Genomic DNA, 20,870 nt, shown 5'->3' on the forward strand with positions numbered 1-20,870 from the left:
CTTTAAATTAATGCAGACAAGAATTCCAGAACTGTACTTGCTGCAGCCTGCCTGGAGAGAGGTCACCTTTCTGTTTCTCTATTCCATCTTATTCTGATGCTTATGTACTGTGTTGCCAGCTGTCATGATTTTACCCAGAATCTTGCAATGGCCAGTGCTTTTCTTAAAGCCTCACCTTCTGGAGTCTTGTGATTATGTGAGCAGCTCATTTTCAGCCCTCCTGGTTGCAGAGGAAAGCTGGAACATCTAAACAGTAAATGCTGGGAAACCAGAAGGCAAATCAGCAGAACCCAACGTTTATTAGTTTTAATAGCTCATGATTTTTACGCCAACCTCATGATTTTGGGGCCTGACTAATGGTTTCTGAACGCTTGGGGTTGGTGATCCTACTAACGGTTTGGCTCTTTGTACCCCTTTTGGAGATTAGTCCTGTAGACAGGTTAATGAGTTAGCTGCTGCCCTCAAGCTAAGGCGCTGGCCTTGCCCCTTTCCCCAATCAGTACAGGCTTATGCTTTCATGGACTTTGGTCCCTGCAGACAGGGACCCCTCGAGGACATTGTTACAAACTTGGGATGGCCCCGGCAACAGTCCCTTATTACAAGGGACATCCATCCCTTCTTTTTTCATCTCTGTACAACAAGCTTGGGAATTGCTGAGTGCTGCAAAAAGCAGCAAAAAATACCTCTGGCGAATATAGGTGAGAACTGCTTATTAATTATATTATTATTAATAATAATAATTAATAATACCCGGAGGAGGGATGGGGCAGAGGTGCTAAGAAACCAGTCCCTTGTTTTTGAAATACATTGGCAACCCTAGCAAAGGCCCCAGGACACTTGCAGCACCCACAGGCTTGGCACTGGGGGCAACCCCCATGGCGCGGCCCAGTGATGCTGGGGACAGTGGGGCAGCCCTAAGGAATCCCTCAAGATTTCAGTCTCAGGCTGAAAAGTACAACAGGCTTCTTCCCCTCCCATTCTGGGCAGGTGCCCAGGCCGCCCCGGGGCCGGAACGTTGGTGCCGCGGCGCGCGGGCCGGGGGAAGGGGCGCTAGTGATGCACAACGCGGAAGTGAGCCGGGCCGCTGTCAGATCCGGGGAGGGAGGCTGGATGAAGCCGGGGGCTGCCGCGGGGACTCGGGGCTCGTTCCCGCTCCTTGGTCCCTGTGAGCGGCGGGAAGGAGCCGCCGGGGACTCGCGCTGTATCCGCCCCGGGGTGTCTGGGCTCAGCTAGAGCGGGAGGCCCAGGCCTAGGAGAGCCGGGCCCCGGGGGGGATGCGCAGGGCACAAGCCTGACCTGGGAGTCCTTAGATAGGGAAGCCATTGGGGGGCTCGGGGTGTCCCGTGCAGGCCGAGGTGGAGTCGAGGAATCTGGGGACCCCTGGGAGTGCAGGGGGGGCCTTGAAGGCTCGGGGCTGGGACCCCTGGGAGTGCAGGGGGGGCCTTGAAGGCTCGGGGCTGGGACCCCTGGGAGTGCAGGGGGGGGCTTTGAAGGCTCGGGGCTGGGACCTCTGGGAGTGCAGGGGGGCTTTGAAGGCTCGGGGCTGGGACCCCTGGGAGTGCAGGCGGGCCCTTGAAGGCTCGGGGCTGGGACCTCTGGGAGTGCAGGGGGGCCTTGAAGGCTCGGGGCTGGGACCCCTGGGGGTGCCGAGGGGTCCCGTGACAGATCTGCGGGTAGTCCAGGGGGGGCCCGAGAAGTAGAGCCATGGCCACCCGGCGGTTAACAGACGCGTTCTTGTTGTTGCGGAACAACGCGATCCAAAACCGGCAACTGCTGGCCGAGCAAGTGAGTAGTTACAGCTCCTCCAGCCCTCTGAATTCACGTAGCATGGCTGCTGCGGTGAGTCTCCTCCCTTCATCCTACTGTATCCCACACTTGCTGCTCTAATGCCATCTGCTTAGGACAGTCAGACAGCAAGTGTTCTTGTCTCCTCCTTCCTCCTCTCTTCACCCCATCTCCTCTCCCCCAGTACACCCCTTTGCCTCACCTTCCCCCCAACTCCCGCGCTACCCTTTCTTCTCCTCACCCTATAGTTTCCCTCCTCCCCATCTTCTTTCCTCTTACAATTTCCTTGCCCCTTACACTTGTCTCCCCATCTCCCACCCTCCATTTGTCCTAAACTTCTAACACTCTCTCTCCCTCCCACTGCCCTCTCCCCATGTAAAATGAATAGAATAGATCTGTCCGTTCATACTGATCTTGTCTGTTTGCTCCATAAATAATGAACTTTATTATTATTTAAATATCTTCAGATTATTATTAGACATTAAGTTCTCTCTCCTTTTTCTCCCAACCCCACCTCCTTTCCCAGGTGAAAGGAACAGAGCTATCTTTTCATTCTGATATCTTCTTCTCACTTTATTGTGGGCACTGTTAAAACTTATAATGCAGTTTACCACCACTGTTTTAACCTTTTCTTATTTTGAGACAAGTTGCTGGTATCTCTTTTTTTTCCCTTTTCCGAAGTAAAATGAATGACTGTACTCTCTTCAATGTGTATCTGATATTTTAATTATGGAAAAGAGAGGCATATGGATCATGGTGTCATAAATTTGTTAAAATGCAATGCATGAATGCCTTTTGAAGTTCATGTAATATGGCATCCTAGACCTGACGGATCTTTTTGTTGTTTCTTGTTGTAGAGGTTGTTTAATCAATAGATGCATTCCAAATTTACCATGATTCAGTCTCCAAATTCTGAAAATACCATCACATAATTACACTTAGTGAAAGTGTAGGAAAAAAGGAAGTAGGATGGTTTATAATTGTCCACACAGCCAGTGCTTGTTTGCCTCTCTTTTAACCTACCCCAAAAAATTACACCATTCCCTTTAGGGGTTTTGTCACCTGGAAGCAATCTAATTTTATTAGGACTTTGAACTTCCAAAGCAACTAGCTCTGTTATCTTAGTGGTTTGAGCATTGGCTTGCTAAACCCAGTGTTGTGAGTTCAATCCTTGAAGGGGCCATTTAGGGATCTGGGGCAAAATCAGTACTTGGTCCTGCTAGGGGAAGGCCAGGGGACTGGACTCAATGACCTTTCAAGTTCTATGAGATAGGTATATCTCCATATATTATTTATATATATATATATATATATATATACACACGAGTGCAGCCATCTATTTTCCAGTTGTACATAGAGTGATGAAAAAAGCAAGGAAACAATTTAAGCAAAAGCAATAATGAAATAAAAATTGTCTAGTTTTAAAAACATTTGCGGCCACTCAATTTTTTATATCTTCATGTCACTCCGAATCCAGGTACACTTTTAGTTCGTAGTTTGGTTCTTCCTTGTTTTAAAGAACATGTACATATGCATACGGGATCCAATACTGACTCTTGCAGGCAAAGCCCCTGTTGAAACCTTAAAGAAGAATCTCAAAATTGGACCCATTGTATGAAGTCTATGTTATAGCTACCATTCCTGCAAGAAGATGCAATTAGAGTGGGCTGCCATGTAGGCATAGACTTTCTCATTAGCACATCTGCGGGAGAGATCAGGGCCAGAAGTGATTTGACATGTTTAGTTATGTATCAGTCATTCAATTTTTCTTTCCCTGGTAGGTATTAGCTTTGCTATTGTTCCATTCTGAAATGTAATCACTTGTTTTAATAAAGTCACATTCCACTGCAGTATATACAGCTATGTATGCAAAAATCCAGCATACAAAACTCAGTACATTTTTTCAGCTAAATATTATTTCAGCTACTTGAAAGTACTTCATAGTATAATAGCAAATGTAGAAGCTAATTGGACTCTGCAGGCACAGGAGTCCACCCTTGTATATCAGTTTGCAGGATTGGGGCTTGGAGTATATTCTCTCCATTGATAATTTAAACATACAGCAAGTTTATATATATAAAAATATGCTGTAGTTCCAATTTGGATATTTTAAATATGAAAGGAGAAGCCCTTCCATTTTTCTCCTTAATATCTTATTGTTTGTTTCCTCTTTCTTCTCTGACAGTTTTTATTGCTTTTGTTGTTTGTATTCTATTGCAAAGTGATTATAATACATAGGGCAGATACCACCAAGCATAATCCTCAAGTGCAAGAGGACGAACTCTATACCTGTGGCTGTTTGTAAATTTTGGTCTGGTCAGACTATGATGGAAAACTTCAGATTCCAGTGTTACTTTGAAATCACTTATGAAATAATTATCGAGAGAGAGAGGCTTTTGTAAATGCATATAAATAGGCCCAATTTGAATTGAATTTTAAAAATTGTATTTCAGTAAATAACTAAGCACCCCATTTGACAGCCCAGCCAAGTAGATTTCTGGCTGGTAACTGAAACTACATTAGTATAGAATTGTCTCTGTCCATTTCCACTTTTAAGTCAATCTTCTCATTTATTTAGAAAAGTCTCCAGTAAACATATGGGTCCTCCTTTCTTTCTTTGTAGCTTTTCACTAGTGCATTTTCTGTAAGGAGAAATGGTACTTAATGCTGTAAATTCCATTTCAACCTGGGAGCTGCCATTGACTAATCTTTTTTCATGGTTAGCTTTATTCCACCTATCTTTGTACAAGCTCCTTATGAAATTACATTTATAGAACAGTAAAGGTCACACCTAGTAATATATTTTAAGTGTACTTTATTTTGGCACTCTATTTGGCTTTTCTAAAATTTTATTTATCCAGATTGTAATTAGAGGTTGTTAAATCGCCAGGATTTTTTTTAGACATTCTAAAGTTTTAATATTTACCTAGAAATGTTACTGATCATGAAAACAGGCATAGAAGCAACTGACCAATCAAATTCAGTTTCTATTGAAAGGGTAGTGGGTTAGTAATACTTAGCACTTGTTTACAGCTTTACATTTTCAAAGCCTTTACTAGCATTGATGGAATAAAAAGCTATTTTGTCAAGTGCTGGTGTAAATGCAACCAGTACTGGCAGAGATAGAAAAGCTTCATGTCTCCTTGTTGCCCTGTGTGAAATGAATTAATAATTGGACCCAGTTCCTAGTGGACAGGTTTCTGTTCCATAATTGCTACTCTAGTTAAATCCACATTTGTCTCAGCAAGAAAGCTCTGTCTATACAGTTTTTGGCTATCTGTCATATATCCGTCTGGGGTGCCTATCACTACACCTACCACTATAACATCTGTGCAAATTGCCTTTTCCTCCCTAACATGGTGCCTCCAGCGCAGGGTTGAAGCACACTGGCAGGTTGACAAAGCCTTGTCACTACCTTGTCTTATCTTGTTTTGGGATAAACAGATTCCAGGGTTGTTGATCTACCACCCCTTCATGAGTACTAGAAATTGCTGTAAAAAGTTAACTTTTTTTATTCTTCATTAGAATAGTTCAGCCTTTTGATACTGATAGTCATTGAATCAATGCAACTGAAATTTTAAATACTCAGGCAAAGTTTAAATACTTAACATTCTTAAATTACTTTTTATTTCTAAAGCTGAGTATGTAAATATAAGAGGTATTTAAGTGTAGCATGAGACACCTTTTTACCTCTGAAGTATTTTGTCCTTGCTTTAGAAGTAACGTTTGCTTAATTTATTTTTCAATGATTCTTTTGGCCCCCTGTTCATACACTATGCAGTACAAAGATAATGCAGTGGTTACACTGGTAAAGTTGCAAATATATTGTAGTTGCTAGTCTTTTATATGCTTTTCAACTATAAGGACAATAACATTATTTGATAACTAAAGTATACTAAACTAGCTCTTACATCTTTTGGTGTTTGGTGTGGCTTTTTTTGCCTTTCACTATGTCCTCTTAAGGTGAGTGGGATGCTTATCAGTAAATGTGTGTCTTGAGTCGATTTTTCAAGCTTTGCCTAATAAAAATATCAAACCAAAATGCATACAGGTCTTCCAATCTCTTTCTTGAATTGAATGTGTCAAAATGTATACTGGATTTTGAATATTATGGACACATGATCCTTGCTACATTCAGCTGTTACAGCTCATATTAAATATGTTTTACACAGCAGTTTTTCTATCTGATAGTTGGTATTTGAAATCATATATTGTATTTAAATCAATTTCTTGACTGTTCCTTGATGATTTTTTTTTAAAACAAAAATTGTGTTCCTGTTTACCAGTTTAACTGAAATAACTTTTAAAGAAAAATGTGCTTTTGTGCACCAGGCTAAATGCTTATGTAGATACATTGAGAATGCTGTATTTTATTAGCCATTACTGTTTTAAGAGCCTCTTTGGTTTGTTTTGGTAAACTGTCAATTTAAAAAAAATAAAGCTTCAGTATTTTCTCAACTGACTGTACCCTATCTCTGTCCTATGTCTCTCTCTCTCTCTCTTTTACCTTTTGCTGTCCCTAAATGGATGGGGCTGATGGAATCAACTAATCATATCAGGAGCTGGATGAGGTATTGTTTTTTTTATGTTTTGTTCCACCATGATGCATCCAATATAGATGATGATCAGTTAGAACACTCATTTCTTTTTACTGTTAATTTTTGAGATTTAACAGTGTAAGATCACTTGGTTGTATTTTTTCACAATACAAGGACGAGGCAGCTTTTTCATTAGTGTGACGGAGAGCTTTCATGAGACATTTTGATGTTCAGGGTAGTCACATTACACTATTACTATATACTTACATAAAACTGTCCAGATTTACTGTGTGCACACTACATATAAAAACTTTATACAGTGAAACCATTAAATGTTATTCCTGCTTTTGTAAACTATAGCAGCCATAGGGCTTATTTCTGAGAGTAGTCCCTTAGGATTCAATGGACTAAGCAGTGTGCCGAGTAATGTTTGCAGCAACAGGGCCTTAGGGGGAGTATCCTTATTATCAACAGATCTTCAAAGCTTAAGCTTTTAAATTAGAAAAGCATTATACACTAGAAACAATTAATTTGCACAGCTTTTGATTGTCTGCACAGCTGCAAAATATACATGTTGCCATCTGCTTACACAAAGTAGTATTAATGGGATTTCTCTAATATGACATCTTCGGTTTCCATGACGTTTTGAAAAATCTTGCCTTCGCAGTCACGTCTAATCCATCTGTATAGGCACAGCAACCTACTTCAAAATGCAACCCAAACAAAATGAACTGAAGAAAACGTACTTCAGTAGCTTTTTCTTAATGTAAAGTACTGGTACATCATCAGATACCATTCATGCTGCTTTATTTAATTATAAAATAAATCCTTTCTATTATGCGTTCAATGTCCTATAAAGAAGCGGAGTGTTTCTGTTTGTAGCTGGAGCAGAGCGTTGCAGCAGTACTTCAGTGGGAATGAGAGGAGGCTGAGTGAATTAAGTTAGAAAGTACGGTCTAGTGGATAGATCACAGGACTGGGTGTCAAAAGACCTAGGTCTCATTTCTAGCTCTGCCATACATTTTCTGTGGACAAGTCATTTAACCTCTCAGTGCCTCTGTTTACACATCAGTTATACGGTATTAGGATAGTATTTCAGGGGATTGGTGAGGGTTTGGTAAAGTTTTCCTTCTGAGGTACTCAGAAGGAAAGTGCTATAGAAGTATTAAGTGGTTTATGTTGTTGTTTATTGTACTATTGGCCTTACCTCAGAGTTTTCTTGTTTGTACAGAGCTGTAATGAGCCTTACAGTTGTAACTACACACTGTGTTCATTTCTCTTTTTAATTACAAGTTATTCCAATCACATATTAAAAAAAATAAAAAATACTGAAGGTTACAGCAGCTAACTCAGCAAAAAGAACAGATCCAGGTAAACTACCTTGTTCTGTGTGTCTCAATCAGTTTGAGATTCTTCTGTTAGCTTTGAGGGGGGGGGTAAAAAGGAGTGGCAGGGAGGGCAGTAAGAGATTGCTAGAGTAAGGAAATAAATGGATATCTTCCTTCCACCCACTCCACACCTTAAGGACACAATTCTGATTGAGGATAAACAAGTGTATTTCATCATTAATTATGTCAAATCCTATAACAGCATATAATGCATTGGCATATTTGACATCAGAACTGGGCCTTTAGTCTTTGCCAGACTGAGCATGTTATGCTCTTTTTAGCTTCTTTGTTTTATTTTAAGGCTTTATTAGATGCCTCTTGAGGGTGAAGTGAAATTTTTTTTGACCTACACCTACCAGTGAGATTTGGAAAATAAGGCTTCTGCACACTTACTGTAAGCATTTGCAACTCTGCAGATCATCTTTGTGATTAGTTCTCTCTCTTTCCCTTAAAGCCTTTCAACTTTTCAAATCTGGTTGCAGCCATGCTATGTTTTAATAGAAATCCACGCTCTGTTTTCAAGTATACTATCTCTCTCTCTCTCCTCAGAATGTACTGCACCCTCATTTTAAAACTTACAACACGGCTATAAATAAATCAATGTACTTCAGCTTCCAATAACATTAAACTCTATATCATGACACCCATTAAAACATCTTCTATCATTCAAATTATGTGACTCCTATGAATTGTGATATACACAGGATGTTTTTCGTCTTTGTATTTGTGCTGTTCCAGAGAACATACCATGATGTTAGCGGGCCACTTTTTAAAGGCTTGCTTTCACTATGGGAGTCACTGTAATTACCGGTACATACAAAATGGTTTTGAGGTTGTTTCCTTCTAAAAGCATTTCTGTTGGCAGCTTTGCCTGTGTGCTTATTTATTTCCTTGCCAGGATCGCTACTTATTATTACTTACTTATTTTATGGTTACTCCCAGAGGCCTTAATTAGGACCAAGGCCCAGTTGTGCTAGGCACTGTACAATTACAAGTATACATACAATCTAAGCCCCTGACGTTGCAGTGATCTCCATGCAGGCAGACCCTTGTTGATGTCAGTGGGGCCCTGCACAGATTCAGGTGTTTGCTGTTGCAGATCTCTGCAGGACTGGGGCCTAAGTAGACAAGATGCAACAAATGAGTGCAACATGCAGAAGGGAGGCTGGGGTAACATGTATTTACGTTGGCTTATTGCACGGGTTTAGATCATGTATACTAGCTTTGTTATTGTAAACATGCCCCCTAAAAACATAGCCCCTCAGGTTTTATTAAAATTCTCCTACCCCAAATAAGGTGACTCTGGGCATCCTGATTTGGATCCTCCAATTTTTCTTCATATCAATTCTAAAAGACCTTACACATGATCATTTATTAAATATATTGGTCTAGCAGATACTTATCTAGCCCGTGTCCCCCCTAGTATTTGAGATTCCGAATTAATCAAATTCAGTATTTATGTGAAAGAACTCACTGGAGACAGAATATAGAAAACTTTCTTTTCTTAGCTTCACAGGGAGCTAATAAACATTATCTTTGGTTATTTGGAAATCTCATACTATTGTTTGAGACTGCAAAACAATATATATATATATTTTTAAAATTAAGTCATTGAAATGAAATTTGAAAATTTTGGCTAGCCCTGATCTGTAGAGAAATGTGGCCGGTATGAGGATCCATTGGCAACAAGCTCTCACATAGAGTGAGGCCACTTCCCTTACTCCAGCTCAAGGGCTTCCTGAGTCCTGGAGCAGAGAGGAAAATGTGTGGCTGCCTGCTAGTTGCAGAGTGGATTCTATCTCCCGAGTCCTGGCAGGACACAAGGACATTGCTAATTAATGTGTGAGGAACAAGCCAGGAAATGAGGAGCATCCATCACAAATGAATAAACTGAACGTGGAGTGCGTTAACTACTCTGTTAAGCTGGCTTTTTTTAAGGGAGGTTGCAGTTACCGTGATTACAAATGCCTGAATTGGATGTCTATAATCTGAATAGACATCATTTTCTGTCTTTAAATTTGTTGCTTTTCCCCTTCGTAGCTTGCTGACGATCGCATGGCATTAGTATCAGGGATCAGTTTAGATCCCGAAGCAGCAGTTTGTGTAACAAAGCGGCTACCTCCCAAATGGGTTGATGGAGTGGGAGAAGTAAGTACTTACATGGTATTGTTGGGTGTAGTTTCTCGTGCACGGATTTTATTGGGAAAATAGCTGTGACAACACTAATGCAATAAGGCTTATTGTAATAGTAATTTACAAAGGAGTTAGTTGAAGTAAAGTCTTTTTGTAAATTCTAATGCTGTTTTACATGCATAATGCAAGAAACATGGCACAAAAAGTGAAGCTGCTAGTACAGATTTCAAAAAGGCCTCTGAAAATGAACTCACAACATTTACGATCATGTCCTTTTCTGTATACAAAAAACCTCATGTGTGCACAAAAATGGGTATTCAGCCTTTACAAGCACAAGACGCTGCTTGCAGACATCTGGCTTATGACCTTACAGTGGTATTGGTAGAAGCCAATTTGAAATTATGCCCTTGAATTTAAACCATTATGCTTGGTTTGTATTGCAACACCATGTGATATGGGTGAAGGTGCCATCTGGATTTTTCATATTCCCTTCTAAATTTACATTTTTTATTTTACTGTTAGTTTTTTATATAATTTGAATGATTCTTTGACTGTATTATGGTCCAGTCCACTGGAGTTACATCTTTGAAAGCACCATAGTCCCATCCAGTGGATACTGATAGAGGGTTTATGCTAAGTTAAAATGTCAAAAGAGCAACAAGGTCACAGACGAAACAGAGGTCAACTTTGTACATTTTGGCTTAAAATATTTGGCCTATTTTTCTACAGTACACGCTTCTGTTAATTATTTCTTCACATAAATTAAGTCTATCTGATATTTGTCAGAACCTTTTCCTTTGTGGCATTACTGTCCTTTCTCCATTTCTTTTAGATTCAGGATGATATCAGCAGGATTAAACAGAAGATGAAAGAATTAGCCAGTCTTCACGACAAATATTTAAACAGGCCTACTTTGGATGATAGCAGCGAAGAAGAACATGCAATAGAAATTACTACCCAAGAGATCACACAGGTGCAGATAAAATATTTTCAGAGAAGATGTTAATTATGTTCAGTTCCGAAGCCACGGTTTTACTTTGCTCTATCCTGGTGTGGCACTGACTTATTTGAAATAAAGTTCACATTTGATAATCAGTGCGCTCTTGTGGTTAGAACAGGTGATTGAGCCAGAACTTTGGGGTTCTGTGCCTAGCTCTTCAACTATGTCAATGAGATCCTGGGTGCAGGTGGCCTGTGATATACCGGAGGTCAGGCTGGATGATCTGGTGGTCTCTTCTGGCCTTATACTCTATGATGACAAGTCACTTACTTGCTCTGTGCCTCAGTTTACCCATCTGTAATATAGATGTTAAACCCCTTGCTGTAGGATTGTGAGGCTCAAGTAATTCATGTTTGTAAAGGAGTTATACAATATAAAATAGTATTACTAATATGCAACCTCCATTCTGAACAGAAGTAATTACTTTCTAATGGAGTAAATAGTGTTCTTGGGCAGAACAGCCTGCATGATCTCTTGAATGCCTTTTTTATTCACAAAGTAAATATCATAACTTAATCACAAATCCTTTAATCAGTTACAAAATTTAGCTTACAGAAAACTTTCATTTATATTTATCTGCAAAATTGTTTGGATTTTAATCTTCATCTGAGTGCTGTGTTTTTATATCCATTTAAATGACAGTCTGGACATCAGTGTTCTTTACTTTTCTTTAGAAATCCTTATGTTAAAGTATTACAGTCATTTGTTCAGCATTTGAGCCATTGATAATTAAAATGTCTTACTATTCTTTGACTAATTGGAATTATTTTTTCAGCTATTTCACAGATGCCAGAGAGCAGTCCAGGCCTTGCAGAGCAGGTCACGTAATTGTACAGAACAAGAAGAACGGGTTCTCAGAAACATAGTGTCTTCCTTAGCACAGGCCCTTCAGGACCTATCCACCAACTTTAGGCATGCACAGTCTGACTATCTCAAACGTAAGCATCTGCAAATACATATAGTATTAAGTGCCTTCGTCTGCAAAGTTTTGACCAAATACCATCGCCCAATTCCATTTGTGCTGTGAAGGTGGTATCCCCATATTCTGGTTTGGGGAAACAGAAGCACAGAGAGGTTAAGTGACTTGTCCAAGATCACGAAAAGCTAGTAGTAGAATTCAGGAATTCCTGGCTCTAAGTCCTGTGCTCAAACCTGTGCCTCTTTTGTTCTTATTTATAAAATAAGTTAATATACTTAGCGTGGTCTTGATACAAGTACAAATATGAGGTGTATATATATGAGTGAAGTCTTATGTACAGTTTTAGCTGCAGGCAACAAGTGGAGATTGATTGCTAATAAATGTTAATGTCCAACAGCCAGAGAGGAGAGAAAACACAGATGCAAAATGCTATGTGCAATATACCACATATATAATGTGCAGTGTCCAAAATTCTGTAACTAGGCAAATGCCCCAACTTATTTTTATCTTGTCCACTTAATATTGACTTAATATCTCTTCACCCTGTAGCACAGCACTATAGTTGCCACAGGTAAGGTTTGGGATTATGACTAGGAGGAGACATGCAACTGAGAGGATTTCTTTGTTAGAAAATAACTTCCGGGGTGACACACTGAAAACTGCTGCCCTGTGAGAGACATAGTGCATGTATCTACCTAGGTACTTCGCAGCGCACATCACCTTAGTATGTGTATTTACTCATCACCTCTAGCTTTGCTCAATCCTAATAATGTGCTTTTCTGCAAAAAGAAATACCCCATTTTTTTAAAGATGGGGCAACAAAAAAAACAAATAAACCTTTAAATTACTTTAAATTTCATATGGTGAATGTTAGAGCATGCTAAATTACTTGAAGTTCATGGAACATAATGATTAAGAGTTGTTGATCTAATCAGAATCTTGTGTAGTCAAAGTTGGTCATGCTTTGTAAATAGCAATCTGTATATGCTGATTAAAATTCAGTGCCTGTTAGGAAAATCTGGCTAATGGCGTGATATTGCTCTGCATAAATAAGTTTCCCTGTCTACATCTTTTGTGTCCTCCTGAAGCTTCTGGAAAAATCTTATTTCACCTAAAGTACATTAATATTTAGAATGTTGTATTTCAAAATGATAATAGTGGATCTGAGTGACTTTCTGCTTTGTGTATCTAAATATTATACTCAGCCACAGCTTTTTTCTTTTTACAGGCATGAAGAATCGAGAAGAAAGATCCAAGCATTTCTTTGATACATCAGTCCCACTTATGGATGATGGAGAGGACAGTACTCTTTATGATAGGGTAAGTTGGTAGGTATTAAGTGAAGTTTATTGGAGAGTAGGGTTTTTTTGTTTGTTTTTACTGTGGTCTGAAATATGAGAATCATGAGAGTGAATCAAAAACCAGATTGTGTCTGATGTATGCGTCAAACCACATGTGAGTTCCATCTTGCCAGTTGCCTGAGTGTTTTCCTAATAGCACTATTGTAAATGAGTGGGGGGGGTTAAAGACTTGAATTTTAAAAAAAGTATTTTTCTGCTCTGATATGTCATCACTAAGATGTGTTCAGTAATACGGATCGTGCCATACATTTTGGGGGAAAAGGAAGAGCACAGATTGTCATTCATAATGTTAGGAAATTGGGATTAGCTTTGATTTTTTGCAGTGTGAGAGATATGAGTTCAGAAATCAAACTCTCATTCCCCTGATAGAGATCAGGAGCTCTGCAGAGGCAGCATTGTCACCCCTCGGTCCATCTTTCCAGGGCACATGTAGGGGTTCTGAAGAGAATTGTCATCAGCTGGCAGGATGGTAACTTCAATTGGATGGTGGCAATGTACAGTCATTAGGAGTGATCCCTGTGACTCTATTTCCTCTTGACAAAGAAGTTGAAGTTTTCTGCACAGACCTTATGGAGCATAGAGACGAAGAATGGGTCCAATTTAATGCTTCACCTCTACCTCACCTACTTGGTATATTACACAAGACACATCTCCAGTGTTACCACGCGTGCCAGATGCGTCCCTTACAAGTGCCCACAACAGTGTTTCAGGGAACTGCGTACTCCTGCTATGTCAGTGTTTCTCAGTATGCCTCTGTTTGTTGGCACTGCAAAACACCACAACCTCCAAGGCTAAAGGGTTAAGCGGCAAACTCGTGGAAAAGATGGTGGACTGTATTTCAAGTAGCATAATAAAAGTAATGTTCCACTTGACCTCTAAACAAGAGAGCCTGAAAATGAGCACAGTGCGTTGTAGTGAATGGCCTTGGCAGATAAAAATAGTAATGTCTGTAATACAAAAGGATTCTGCAAACACAGTCATTGCTGTAGTATACACACTTTAACAGCAGTTGACCTTATGAGCTGTTCTGTAAACTGAGCATTGAGTAGCTAGGCCATACCTACTACCATTGACATGTAAGTTTTGCCATTTCCTTGGTTTGATACATGCGGACGAACTTGCTTTCAGACAGATTTTGATGCCCTGCTGACATTTTGGGTGTGCAATACAGATGGCAATCCAAATTATTTTTGTGGCAGCCCTAAATCTGTTACATATTTAATGCACAGTAGCATACTAAGATTTTTTTCTTAATGATGTCTGTGGCTGCTAGAGTTCCAAAGAGGCCCTGGCATTAGGATGACAATGCTTTATATTTATTACTACCGTGTTCCATGTTGTTACTGTTAGCTCATCATTTAAATCTTCTATTTCTACAGGGTTTTACGGATGACCAGTTAGTATTGGTGGAACAAAACACATTAATGGTGGAAGAGCGGGAACGAGAAATCCGCCAGATTGTACAATCAATCTCTGATCTCAATGAAATATTTAGGGACCTTGGAGCAATGATAGTGGAACAGGTGTGTGGACCCATGGTATCAGCACTACAGACAGAGCTGGTAGCAGTGCCTGTTATTAAGGTTGCCTGACACTGCTCACTGGTAGACCCTCTTTTCAATTTCTTACAACTTTGCCAAATTTCAACCATTTGGGCTGTAATAGTCCATGTTTGGTGTCTGCCTCAAGCTAGTTTGCATATTCCCCCCTTCTTTCTCCCTCCCTGCCACCAAAATGGTTTCCAGGCTAGGGAAAAATATGTTTGCCCATGTTAAAAAAAAAAAAACCTCTGGCAACCTTTTCTAGCGTGTGTCTGTGTATCAGGGCTGGGAAGCGCCCTCCCGGTTGCTGTGTAGATATACCCATACCCAAAGGATTTGGATGCCCATTGTTTCTGTTCATTTCCATGGTGCAAGGAATTTGAGGGTTGAGAAAACTAACCAAGAGTACAACATTGTTTCCTGGGATCATGAAAAAGTGTTAGTTGCAAGAAACTCTTGGTCATTACAAGTAACTGGATCTGCATTTATAATTTAAAAACTGAAATGATCACTGTTACACACCTCAAATTGTGCATGCTTTAACAGTCCCATTATTTAGGCAACCAAGCTAGGAACTCCTTTAAAGACAACATTTTATTTTCTTGACTGGTTCTTTTTTTTTTTTAAGACGTGCTTAGCCTGCATAGCTCATCAGTTATCTTCTGTGAACCCTATTTATCACCTTCTTATTAATTGTAACTGATTGTGACAATTGTAGTATTTATTTAGGTTCAGGTTCATGCTCATTATAACTGTTGTTTGTTATTCAGGGTACAGTTCTGGACAGAATTGACTACAATGTTGAGCAGTCATGTATAAAAACCGAAGAAGGATTGAAACAATTACATAAGGTAAACAGAGTGGATGTTTAAGATGCTATATACTTTGTTACATGATACTCTTTAATATTTTTAACAAGATCCATCAAACACCATGGCCAAATTTTAAAAAAATAAATAACTGGTGCCTCTTCTGTCATGTACAGTTGCTTTGTGGCAATTGTGGATGCAACAGCAAGTGAAATCTATGATCTGACTCTACCAGGAACTTTACTGCATAATATTTTCAAACATAACAAGGAGTCCGGTGGCACCTTAAGGGCTAACAGATTTATTTGTGCGTAAGTTTTCATGGGTAAAAATCCTCACTTCTTCAGATGCAACCATTTTCAAACATGATTCCTGGCACTAGGCACCCAGTCCATAGTTGAGCACATAAATACAGGTGACCTGACTTCCAATTGCTGAGCCTCATGCAGCTTACACAGAAGATCAGGCTAGTTACTTAGGTCCCTCATCGTGGACTTAAATCCCTCACTTTAGGTGCCTAAGTTTGCAAATGTTGTCCCTTGAGGCCTGGGTTTAATATGCAGGCATTGCTTTTCGTGCAGCTAAAAGTGGGTATTTTCCCTTTTTCTACTGCATCAGCTAGGATTTTAGTCCAACCTTGTGCTTCTGCTCTGGAAAACTTAGCTTTGAGGTAGCTGAAAAGCTTGGACTCCAGCAAAATGATACAAAAAGGCTTTTTTCCCCTCTTTTTTTAAAAATGTAGGATTTTGTTCTGTTCAATTGAATCCTTCCCTGGCTGGCAACAACATGGAATGAGAAGTTTATGCTCAACCTCAGAATCTCAGTGGCCCATTATATTTTGGAAACTTGGAAGTCTATTTACTGCAAACTCAGTCTTCTTATATCATTGCAGATTTCTGATACATTGTCATCAGAAAAGTGCCATTGGAGAAGAGCATAATGCATTGCTATCTAGTTTCTTTTTTCTGCTTGTGTATAAAGATGAATTGGTGACCACTGAAAACAGGGCATTGATCCTCTGGCTATAATTATTAACGTAATGACCAGCAGTTTACACAGAATGTGCTAGAAATTAATAAATGATCAGAACTGGAAAGATATAGTCATGTTCGTGACCCTGCCACAGGTCCCTTCTGGTATACTGATTAGAGCTTGGATCCTTTGTGCAATATGCATTTTATACTGACTGTTTTCAGTAGATGTGGGCTGTAGCTAAGCACTTGGTAGAAATCTAATCAGTCACAGGAAATATATACGCAAATTATCATGATACTGTAAAACAGAGTGCCTGCTACGATTGGTATCTCTTTTTTCCTTTAAGGCATATGTTGTCAGTTTTCTTTTCTGCTTTAATGTGCACAGCTATTTCAAACTCTGTTTACCAACTGATTTGCATTATTCACTTTGGAAACCTGATGCCATTAATATTAAAATATTCCTCCCTCATAACAAAATGAAAATTACACAATCCATTGTTTTGGGATACTTTAAGGGCCAGATTTACAGGCTAATTAGGTGTGCAATTACGTTGACTACACATCAGTTAATTGCATATCAAAGCGGCTAGTTAACATTTCTTCACCAGTCCTATTAAGCATTTCTCATGGAAAAAATTTCTAACATTGTTTTTCATTTTTTTTTTTCAAAAATTGTCATGGTGTTTATCTGTTTTGATTTAAGAAATCAAAACAACAGTCGTTGTTTGGTTTTGATTTTAAAATTTTAGTTTTGTCTTCTTTTGGTGGGGGGTGGTTTCCCCCTCTAATCCCCTGAGTTGGGGAATAGAGAGAAGGTGGGGGAAGGAGGTAGAAAACTGAAAACTAAATCAAAACAAAAATTTCAATTCCAATTTCAGAAACTAAAACAAAATTTTCATTTTGATTTGTTATATCAAAAACACATTTTAAAGGAAATGAAGCTTTTTCTAAAAAAAAATTCATTTCCTTCAAAAACCACTTTTTTTAAAATAATACCAAAAAAAAGTTTGAAGAATTTTTGACCAGCTCTGTTACTTAGAGACATTTGTATGCACAATTGCCTGATTTGTGTCCACAATTTAGGTAATTTCCGCACCTAAACAATCTAAAATTATGATTTTAGTTATCATTTACATTTTCAGGTGTGCTGCCTCTATTTTAGGTAAAGTAATATTTTACACAGCACCCTATGGGGTGTACAGCTTTTCCAGGAACTAAAGATAAGCACAGCCAAACTTTGTTTAATTGACAAGAGATCAAATTCTGTGACATGAAGTTTCCCTCTTATCTGAAATAATCTAATGTGGATAAATGGGGTTTCAGCATATACTTGTCTTCAGTACATCTGTACCAAGTTAAAGTCTGTACAATGCTGACATGGGTTATTGAGTTATAAGGCCATGTCTACATTGCAATAAGTACCCGTGGCTGGCCCATGTCAGCTAAGTTGGGTTTGTAGGGCTCAGTCTGTGGGGCTGTGAACTTGTGTAGACATTTGGGCTCGGGCTGCAGCCCGTGAGCGGGAAGGTTCCCAGAATCCTGGCTCCAGCCCAAGCCCAAACATTTGCACCACAGTTATACAGCCCAAGCTCAACTCAGGTGACACAGGCCAGACACGGCTGTTTAATTGCAGCATAGACATACCCAAAGTGGCCGCTTTGCAGTATAACGTGAAATGTCAAGTTATAACTGTAAAAACAGTGTACATGTCTAGTATGTGTCTAGATACTAAACATGGATCATGCCAGGATCTGCTTTTGCACAGTGCTGAAATCAACATACTAACTACCTTTCATTTGTTTCTATAGGCTGAGCAATATCAGAAGAAGAATCGGAAGATGCTTGTCATTTTAATTTTATTTGTAATAGTAATTGTACTTATTGTTGTTCTTGTTGGTGTAAAGTCACACTAGGTAACGGTTCTATGATTTTCTTATTTTTGTGTGTATGTAATTATTTTTCCTAATCTAAATGGATGGACCTGCACTCCTGAAAGTTGCCTTTGAATGTATAAGCCCTAGTGGTACAAATTCTGTGCAATGTTTCAGTAGAACTCTTTTCATAACACATGCTTCGGTGATACCAGAGGTGTTTGTAAAACTTGTACAGAAAATGTCAGGACACTTGATAATGCTACCAAATTGGTCATCCAGTTCTTTATCCAAACATATTTGGAATATTGTGCAGTATTTAAAAAAAAGATGGAAAATAAGAGTAGATGTTTACAAGAAAGTACGATAATTAATATTTCACTGTGTGCAAAAAAGTGTGCCGTTCTTTGTAGTCTTATGTTGCAATTTTGTAAACTATAAAGGTTTTTATGGGACTATGATTTGGAGGTTAAATGCCTTAAAAGATGCACAAAATTCTAACTGTTTGATTTCACCTACTTTTCTCCAAACTTTTAAAAAATATATTTGGAGTGACCGTTAAAAAAGAAACCTCTTAAAACAGAGCATAATTCAACCCCTGTGATCTTAATTTACATTTTGCATCATTAGTAATTATCAAAGTAGTACTTAAAAGTGTAAATAACAAGACTTAATCACTGGTATAATTTAACACATTTAGTTTAATTAAAATAGCTTCCTAATCCTAAGTAATCATAGGGATAATTTTTCCTCATCAAAAAGATCATGCATGATATTTTCTATTGCAAATTTCTTGGTTATATATTAAATACAGCCAGCTACATTACAATCATTTTAATGGTTTGTGCTAAACCTGCAATAGAAAGGAAATTCTCCTTTTAACCCCCTGTATCCTTCATCTTTTCCCCTCCATCAGGTGTCCCACAACAGTAGATGGTAGACGGTCTTCACGTACAAGTAGTTCCAAATATTTACAGTACATCTATCCATACACTCATCCTAAATAAGTATTTCAATATGGGTACAATATATATTGCAGTCTTTATAAGGGGACAAGTTTAAAATGCAGTGTTGACCATGACTAAAATGATGTATTAGTATGGGCATGCATCAGATCTTTGGTACCAAATGTCTGGCTTGCAGTGATTCTGCAGCAATACAATTTGCTGTAGGTCAGGGGAGAGAGAGAGAGAAGAGAAATCTTGAGCAGTGGGATATTAATGGTTTAATATGGTCCAAAGTGTTGCACAATTATAGGGGCATTGCCTTAATACTTTTAACAAGGCTTTTCTGTATTGAATACTTGGTTTCTCTAAGAGGCTATAGCTTGTACTAATGGCACTTTGGTTCTGATTTGTACAATGATCTGCATACGCTTGCAGTGATGTTGTGCCCAAAGCCACTGAAGCTCAGGTACACAATATAATGGTTCTAAAATTGTACATGGGGGATTGGGATCCTCTGTCCATAGCAGTGCAGACTCTTGCCAGCTTTCTTCCTGTAATGGGCCATGTATGCCATCCACCAACCCCTACTTCCCTAGTAATGATGGTATACATGGGTCTTCCTTGGCATACTTAGACATAATATTAAGATATGGCCCTTTAAAAAGTATTTCTAGCTATTGATTTTCCTTTGTCTGACTAGACCTTCAGTCATTAGGGTGCTTAGGGTATCTGTTTACTTGCTGGAATACTTCAGTGTCAGTTCCAAGTCTCTAGGTGTCATATATGGCAAATCAAACCAGACAGATTGACTCTGATGGAAAGAGGTCCACTAATGAAGTAGATGTTCTCTCCTCCCCTCTCCCACCAACCTCCGCCACCCCCCAACTGAAGAATTGCAGTTAGTAGCTGCAAGGCAGAGGAGACACATGGAGGTCCTTCATAATGATTAGTCATGATAATTGGTGTTTTCTCTATTAAAGATATTGCAGGCTAAAGAGAGAAATCCCTAGCGTGTGCTTAAGTTACTGCCTTTTGCAAGATGAGTGTGCCAGGGAACTTCCTTGGGACCAGATTAATTTTCACTTTTTATTAATAGTCTCCCTTGGTTGGGAGAAACATTTGTTGTCCTTTATGAATCAGGCAGATGATAGGAGACTAATGGGGGGGAGGCTCATTTAAGTCTTGTAACTGACTTTGTGTGGGCAGAACCCTACCTGATACAAAGTATCTTATGAAATAGGATAGAATTCTGAGCAAGTAGTTTGCCTGCATGCAGCAGCACGACCCACAGGGTTACACACTGCAGACATTTTCAGGATAACCGCAGGCTAATGGAGTTCTTGCTGATCAAAGTGTCCCATCAGAATACCTCATTCCTTGGTCTGAGCTGATACTTGGAGAATGCTTATTTGATATGGGGAATAGGGCAAAATAAATTTGTCAGGTGGCTGGATGGTTTTTTGGATTGGTGATGGAATATGTGGAGCCATTAGGTTACTGGTTGAAATCTGTTCCTGTTGGTAACAGCCTTTAGTTACTTCCACCTGATGGATAATTCATGGCCTATGTGGAATAAGATGATAATTTCAGGCCAGTTTCAC

At 39.2% G+C, this 20,870-nt stretch overlaps 1 protein-coding gene across 4 annotated transcripts; it reads left to right on the forward strand.

Annotated features, from left to right (window-relative positions):
- Positions 1-1,568: 1,568 nt before the first annotated feature.
- Positions 1,569-20,870, forward strand: STX16 (syntaxin 16). 4 transcript variants are annotated; one of them, XM_039498460.1, is made up of 9 exons: positions 1,569-1,839; positions 6,345-6,356; positions 9,752-9,859; positions 10,677-10,817; positions 11,620-11,782; positions 12,992-13,083; positions 14,504-14,647; positions 15,436-15,516; positions 18,260-20,870. In XM_039498460.1, the coding sequence occupies exons 1-9, from the start codon at positions 1,705-1,707 to the stop codon at positions 18,362-18,364; spliced, it is 981 nt and encodes a 326-aa protein (XP_039354394.1). In that variant the 5' UTR covers positions 1,569-1,704; the 3' UTR covers positions 18,365-20,870. The 4 variants fall into 4 exon arrangements, with proteins under 4 accessions (XP_039354394.1, XP_039354395.1, XP_039354396.1 ...); XM_039498462.1 differs by having other exon boundaries at positions 1,571-1,785; XM_039498461.1 differs by lacking the exon at positions 6,345-6,356.

This window comes from Mauremys reevesii, linkage group 13 (genome assembly GCF_016161935.1).
Source record: "Mauremys reevesii isolate NIE-2019 linkage group 13, ASM1616193v1, whole genome shotgun sequence".
Taxonomy (NCBI): domain Eukaryota; kingdom Metazoa; phylum Chordata; order Testudines; family Geoemydidae; genus Mauremys; species Mauremys reevesii.